A 7,842-nucleotide genomic window follows, 5' to 3' on the forward strand; every position below is an offset into this window, starting at 1 on the left:
TTATATCTTTTCTGCCTTTTTGTTACATATTTGTTTGTTTGGTGCTGATTATTATTATAACACAATGTTTACTTCTATATCCTTTTTTATTTTTTGCTTGTTGTGTCTGTTTGTTTTGTTCACACATTGTTGTCAAAGTGATCAAATTGAATGTGACTGTCATACAATCAAAGGTTAAGATGGCTATAAAACCAGGATCAATCCATTATTTCCTTCAATACAAAATGCCTTTACCAAGTTGTTTGATGTGTTTGAGCTTTGAATTTGTCAGTTGATTCTAGGCTTTTCGTTGAATTTCCTCTGAGTTCAGAATGTTTGTGATTTTACTATTTGCTGATTAAACTATAATATCCATAAGAATTGAAGACATTTTACTAACAGTTAAAGGAAGAAACACGTTTAACAATATTTGCTTATTCAGTAAATATCAAGACAGAAAAACAACATGTGTCACTAATCGGTGTTATAAACCACGCAGATCATTCACTTTGTACTTTTATTTAACTTAGTATTTAAGTAGCCACTGTATTTCAAAAGTCATCCTTCTATCTACGGCTCTGCTATTACACATATTGGTAAGTTTTCATCTATTTTCCTACAAACGATATTCTAGTTGTCTAAATTTATTCGATACAATTAAAATGGTTATAACAATTCAATCAGATAAATTTTGACTTATCTTGTTTACTGAGAGCTGTAGTGTTCCAAATTATGAAGTTGAAATCATTCCTTCGTAGATTTTACGGCCGCCATTTTGTTTGCTGAGAGATATTGACACGCACAACAAAACGTAAATGTGCAAGTAAAAAAAATTGAAAAACAACATGCTTCCCTTACTTAAGGAGGTAGATATAAGTTAAGAGAAATACCTCTTAAAATTATCAGTACTTTTAATTCAACCATTTAAGAAATATATATTCTAAGCTTCTATGTTACAAAGATACCATCTGTTTAAGTTTAATGCTTAAAATATATTGATGAAACTTGACTTTTACAAACGAACCACCGATTTAAAGAGTTATCACCCTTAGATAAGTAATATACCTTTTTTCTTTCTGGAAGTCCGAGTACCTTCCCCGATTTTAACATATAAACAGTGAACTACATTTTCATTTTTTTACATAAATAAGGCCGTTAGTTTTCTCGCTTGAATTGTTTTACATTGTCTTATTTGGGCCTTTTATAGCTGACTATATGCGGTATGGGCTTTGCTCATTGTTGAAGGCCGTACGGTGACCTATAGTTGTTAATGGTTGTGTCATTTTGCTCTTTTGTGGAAGTTGTCTCATTGGCAATCATAACACATCTTCTTTTTTATATACTATGGTCTTGATAAGTTATGCTCGTTATCAAAATAGTTTGAAAACAAAACTATAAACACTTCAAAGCTTACAGCTTGAAAGTGCTTCCATACATAATCTAAATCCTTCTATTAGTAAGTTTGGACTTTGGTTTATCAACTGTTACATGTTTTAGGAACTTGAAATCAGCAATCAAAATATAAAATTTAGTGCATATAGGCCAAATGCGCTTACTTCTGGCTTACGATTCTTCTAAATAATTCCGTATGTGTAGACAAAACTCGCGTCTGGTGCAAATCTAATATTTTAACGATGTATGGATAATGAGTGTATTTCTAAATTACCTGGAATCTAAATTGATATAGACGAGTTTTCATTTCAGAATTATGATGAAGTGTTGTTGTTTGATTGTTTCAATCTTTTGCACACTTGATGTGTCAAATGGCGGCAGTAAGTAACATTGTGTTTTAAATGCTGTAGTGAAGATTAAAGATTTATAAGCTGCTACACTCTCTCCTTTCACTTTGGTCAAAAGTTCTTTTTTTGAGAACCAAATGAGGCAGATAGAGTTAGAACCTTTTTATGTTACATATATTCAAATGTGTTAACCAAATAAACACCATTTGTTTTTATAGTAATTTGGGGTTCATCACGTCCAGGTATAAAGATAATATCAGTAACTTTGGTGAGCTACAGGCTGTACAAAAGTGTTCAACACTACTTTGCTAGGTGAAAAAAAATCTAAGAAGAACTGATTTTAAAACTTCTAAGCAGAGTTACGAGCACCTCGAGCAAATTTAGCAAGTTTAATTTATGAGACATCATAACGAAACAACAATATATATGTTCACGTTTTTCTAAAAATTAATAAAATTCTTCTTTGTGTCCTATATTCAACATGGTTAATGAAGTTGAGAAATAAACAATGACGTTATATCTATATTCCTATTGTGTAATGTTAATATATATATCAAAGTAAATCATACTATAGTATATCAGATTACTGTACTATTTAGTTCTTTCTGGAATATGCCACTCCTCCAATGGTACCTGTGGAACAAAAGGTGTTCCATGTAACGAGACTTTCGGGTCTGAATGGGCGTATACCGGAAAATGCTGCAATAACAGACCATGTTGCAAATGTAAGTAGAAAAATAAAGCAGGCTATAGTTATTGTAACTGTTGATTAAATCGAATGAATGCAAAGAAATTTCATAGACAGAGATAGTTATTTTGGGAGAAAAGAAACATGGAACAGTTATTCATTCCCTTTCCTGTTATATTTTGTGCTCAACAAAGACAAAACATCTAAGTATGGCATGTTTGTACTTAAGATATCACATTTGCGATTTGTCAGTCAAAAAAAATCAATGAAAGTTGTTTTAGCTGTGTCCTTAAATATATTTTTGTTACAATTTTCAGATTTTTTCCTGTTCTGCCTTATGTTTTGACTTTAAGTCTGCATAGAACGCACGTTTATATGTTTACATGTGATTATTTTGCAATTATTTTTATATTCAATAAATGAATGTCGACTAAGTTTCAATCACAACGAAGATTAATATACAATAAATAAAGACAAAATGACCTTGGCCATCTGTAATGATTTAACATACTCTGAAAATCATTATTTGTGGTTGGATACTACTCAATAAAAATTTCAAAGAATGACCGATTTTATATAGGCTTGATACAGACGTATGCAAAACCACGATAATAAATGTCCAGGAACATTAAGTCTCAAATAATAGAATCACAATAATGTATACACGTACTAAATTCTGAGTTTACAGAAACACATTTTATAATTGTACACTTTACATACGTGTCCTTTTACAATGAATTTGATATTTAATTTTTCTATTATTAACTGATGTGTAAGATAAAAATAATCATGAACAACAATATGGTATATTTTGAAGAGTTGTTTCATTTACAATCATTCAAAATCTTCTTAATCAAAGAAATAACTGTATCTTATATATGCATATAGCATGTACATTCGTATTATTCACAATGAATGAATATATTTACCGCATGCAAAGCTCCGATTCTTTGTCCAGCTTTGGTTATACTTTTTTTCTTTTTTGGTTTACAGCTCTTCATGTTTATAATAAGCTTTAGATTTTCAATTATAGGTGTATACCTTTATTATGTTTTATTTTGTTTTGAGCATCTCTAACGAGACATTGATTATCGAAATGGGAATCTGGTGCAGAAATATTGGTATCGTTAATGATATAATGACGTGTTGTATTTGATCATGGTGAATAATTCATTAAGTTTTTTTCAATATGCCATCCCTTTTCCTTTTTGTGTTTTAATTGCGACTGTAGATCAAAGTTAACCCATATGTTGTTTTAGCTTTAAAACCACCATGTGTTCCAGAAACTATTTGCCCAAGGGGTTTCAGGCTATTACAAAACCAATCAAGTAGTGCTAATTGTTATTTATATGGTGCAAACACTGTACCGTGGGAGGACGCTCAGGTGAGAATGTTTATAAATCACTATTAATCTGATGGCAGAAGATACAATTAATAAAAGATTACAAAAGGTATCTTTGGTGTTTTCATCAAGTGAGAATATAGAATCTGTTAACCCTGCCTTGGATAATTTTCTACGTTATCATTACATTATATGTAAAACGAAAAGTAACCCTATTTATTATACGAAGAATGCCGACTTTCAAACCCAACTTTCTAAGTTTTTCATGATCATGTTATTGGTGTGGTTTCTATATTTAATTTATACTGTAAAGTAAGTATATCATTTATTATAGTGACATGTGTAGTATATATAATATTACATAATAATATAAACCTAATGTTCAAATTTTTAATACGCAATGTGATTGTTACTTATAAAGAAGTTCTTTTCTTTTACAGAAACATAAATTTAAATATTTAGCAGTTTGTCTTTGATGAAGTGTCATTAAATTAGCAAATGTTCTATTATCAATAAAATGCCTATCTATGTTCACTGATTCAAATAATAATTGTCTTAAATTATGGTTAGCTTTACAGTACAACAAGAAATGTTTTTCATCTTCAACAGATCCGTCATACCGAGATACTGTATGTTGTTAAAGGTTTGGTTAATTTTGGATACACGACTTTATCAGCGAAAAAAAAGTAAACTTTCCCCCAAAATTGCACCGATTATATATTTGATTTTACTTCTTTTGGTTGCTCTTTTGAGTACCAGGATATTCTACCACAGTGGAAACATGTCGAAAAATTATAAACCAAGATTAAAAGTTGGTATGATGATAATAGTCTACTTCTGTCACGATATGGGAGACATATGTAGAGAAAAAAAAAGTATATTTACCATTGTTTACCAAAAGCAAAAAACAAATTAAAAAAACATATATAAAGTATATGCTAAAACTTTAACAATACTGACTGGGCTATACGATGACTAGTATTGACACTCTAAGAACATTTTTTCTGCTTAAACAAACTCATCATAGATGACAGGATTAAATTTTGTACATACGCCACACGCGCGTTTCGTCTACAAAAGACTCATCAGCTGTGACGCTCGAATCCCAAAAAATTAAAAAGGCCAATAAAGTACGAAGTTGAAAAGCATTGAGGACCAAAATTCCTAAAAGCTTTGCCAAATCCAGCTAAGGTACTCTAAATATAGTATATTCGTTTATTTTCGTGGATTAAGGAAAATTTGCATGTTCGTGGATACTTAATTTGGTGTTTGTGCTGAAGCCACCATAAGTCTATACACAATGTGTCATTGGTTGAAGATTTAATTTCGTGGTTTTTCTGTGCAAATGACATCGACGTAATTTTGTATTCAACAAATATTAATGAAACCACAGTACTATAAACAAACAAATGCAGTGAACAAAATGTAAAAACAAAATATGAATGTAATCTTACTAAATTTCAGTCGATTTGTTCTGGTACACCAGGTGCCTACCTATGGAGACCGAACACGTTACAAGAAGCCAATGCTGTTTACCATGAATTTTTTAAACGTAAGTTGGGAATATAACAATAACTGTTTAAATGAAGTTATTCACTAATCACGAATTAAAAATAATAGCAGTGACAAAAAAGCAATACAATTGCGATCTTAATCCGTTATGACGCATTACAAAAAATATGACAACGAATATAATCCGTTATTAAGATATACGAAAAACTGTTATAACTAGTCCCATAAATTTGTGCATGATGACAAATTAAATTTGTGATAATGATTTTAATGTAAATATAATAAAATTAACGGTACCAATTTTCTTGCACCAGATGCGCATTTCGACAATACATGTCTCTTTAGTGCTGCTCGTGGGCAAAATATTTGAAACCCAAAGCTTATATAAAAGATGAAGGGCTATAATCCAAAAGGTCCAACAAATATAGCCAAATCCATGAAAGGAATCAGACCTTTGCATGAGGGAGATACATTCCTTAATTTATAATAATTTCTATCATTTTGTAACAGCAAATTTTAATAACACAAAAAATCCGTATTTTCATGCCAGTACCGAATATATAAGATTTGGTATGATTGCCAAGACAAAGAGACCAAATGACACAGACATTAATAATGGAGGTCACCGTACGGCCTTCAACAATGAGCACAGCTGATACTGCAAAATCAGTTATAAAAGGCTCCGAAATGACAAATATAAGAAAGGTATAAGATATTTGAACACTGCTTCATACTGTTGCCCAAATATTAAAAAATGTTAGTTGAAAAGTTGATTAAAGATAAACTCTTCAAACAAAACAAAGTACAATTAAAAAAAATATCAAAAGTTCTTTGTATTGCATAAATCAACCAATTAGAGCTCTTTAGAAATGTTATAATGCTTAGAAGTATTTCATCAGTGTAAAATATATTTTTATTTTAAATCAAAATGATCTCAAAAGATTCACTTCATACATGTTTTTTATTTCCTTTTTTCAGTTATACATGTTTTTCCATTACCGATGTCCAAACACAATGCCATTGATTTAAAAATATATATGATAAGCAATAACATTAACGGTACTAATTTTCTACTTTACATGCGTTTTGTTATGAGGTACGAAATAATTTTGAACATTGGTACATAATGATAATTTTGGGTAGGAAATTGCAGAGGTACGAAATGGTCAAGTTACGAAATGACCTGCTTCCAAGTATTTAAGGTACAAAATTTTTTCTGAAACTGATATTATCAAGATGCTTAATTTCTTAATTGACAACATATTTCTTACGTTCGGAGGACGTGTTTTTCCAACCGACTGTCGGCATTCCAATGGGAACAAACTGTGCCCCTCTACTTGCCGACTTATTTCTTTATTATTATGAGGTTGACTTCATGCAGGAACTTCTACTAATTTATCTTCTGAAAAATTCCAGTCAGGAATACGAGGGTTTTGACCCATCAGTTTCGTTAAGTATTAAGTTTATCAAGTTTTAAGGACGTTCTTAGACATTTTCATCGGAGTTTTATTCTATTGATTTTCAATTTTATATTTGATTCTTTTTACAGCCGATGCAAATTCTATATGGACTGGTGCAAATGATAGAGACACGGATGGGAATTTTACATTTATCACAGAAAATAGTCCACTTCAATTTAATGATCTCCCATTTGGATCTGGTAAAATTGACTTATTTTAATTCATCAAAAATATATATGTAACATAAAATATCGAACCTATGAAATATTGTTTGTTGGACATAATTTCAAATAAAACATTTTCTACTGACAGTATTTCATAATGAAATATGGTCCTGGACAATATTTCATTACAAAACAATGTCCTTGTCCATGACATTTTGTCACCTCTTTTTGGACAATATTTCGCTATGAAATTCTGTTCATGACAATACTTCACTTAGAAACACTGGCTTTGAAACTATTGTTTAATCAAATTACACAATTAGAAATAGTACACAAGCATGCAGCATGCACAATTTTAAATGAATAACTGAAATGGTTTTGTATAGCAAGGAATTTATATTATTACTAATAGTGAGTTTCAAATTTACATATTTACATTACAAATGGTTAATTATAGATAAAAGAATTGTCAAACATATGTTTCATTTAATTGCATTGTGACCTACCGAATCGGATTAAACAACTTACATTTACAACCCGACGGTGGCAACTAATTAAGCAGAATGTTCTTATACACTTCTATAGCACCTGATATATTTTTTATATATTGTGTTTCGTTTACTGCTGTTTTCTTTGAGTTAAATATCTGTTTTGTTTCCATGGCGTTGTCAATAGATATAAGAAGATGTGGTATAAGTGCCAATGATACAACTCTCGATCCAAGTAAATCATTATAGGTCAAAGTACGGTCTTCAAAATGGAGCCTTTGCTCACACCGAACAGGAAGTAATACAGTTTGTTTTCGACTAATGGGTTTGAAATTCGATCGCTTTTGTAAACTAAAACATATACCAAAGACAAAAAGTTATAATTTTTAATAATCAAGTGCTTTTCATAAACATTAGATTTCAGAATATGTTTTCAAACAAAAATTAAAAAAAAATATATTCCAGTTTAA

The 7,842-nt window shown here is 30.3% G+C and overlaps 1 protein-coding gene across 1 annotated transcript; it reads left to right on the forward strand.

Moving 5' to 3' along the window:
- The first annotated feature begins 523 nt into the window (after nucleotides 1–523).
- LOC134696971 (uncharacterized) lies at nucleotides 524–7,254 on the forward strand. Its single transcript, XM_063558939.1, has 6 exons — nucleotides 524–575; nucleotides 1,684–1,751; nucleotides 2,318–2,443; nucleotides 3,666–3,790; nucleotides 5,213–5,300; nucleotides 6,810–7,254. Exons 2-6 carry the CDS (start codon nucleotides 1,688–1,690, stop codon nucleotides 6,938–6,940), a joined length of 534 nt encoding a protein of 177 aa, XP_063415009.1. The 5' UTR covers nucleotides 524–575; nucleotides 1,684–1,687; the 3' UTR covers nucleotides 6,941–7,254.
- Nucleotides 7,255–7,842: the final 588 nt, after the last annotated feature.

Source organism: Mytilus trossulus, chromosome 14 (genome assembly GCF_036588685.1).
Source record: "Mytilus trossulus isolate FHL-02 chromosome 14, PNRI_Mtr1.1.1.hap1, whole genome shotgun sequence".
NCBI classification, from domain to species: Eukaryota; Metazoa; Mollusca; class Bivalvia; order Mytilida; family Mytilidae; genus Mytilus; species Mytilus trossulus.

Coding starts and splice junctions, on each gene's coding strand:
- LOC134696971 (XM_063558939.1), top strand. CDS start 1,688: ATGATGAAGTGTTGTTGTTTGATTGTTTCAATCTTTTGCACACTTGAT. Junction 1,752..2,317: donor TGATGTGTCAAATGGCGGCA/GTAAGTAACATT, acceptor TGTACTATTTAG/TTCTTTCTGGAATATGCCAC. Junction 2,444..3,665: donor TAACAGACCATGTTGCAAAT/GTAAGTAGAAAA, acceptor ATGTTGTTTTAG/CTTTAAAACCACCATGTGTT.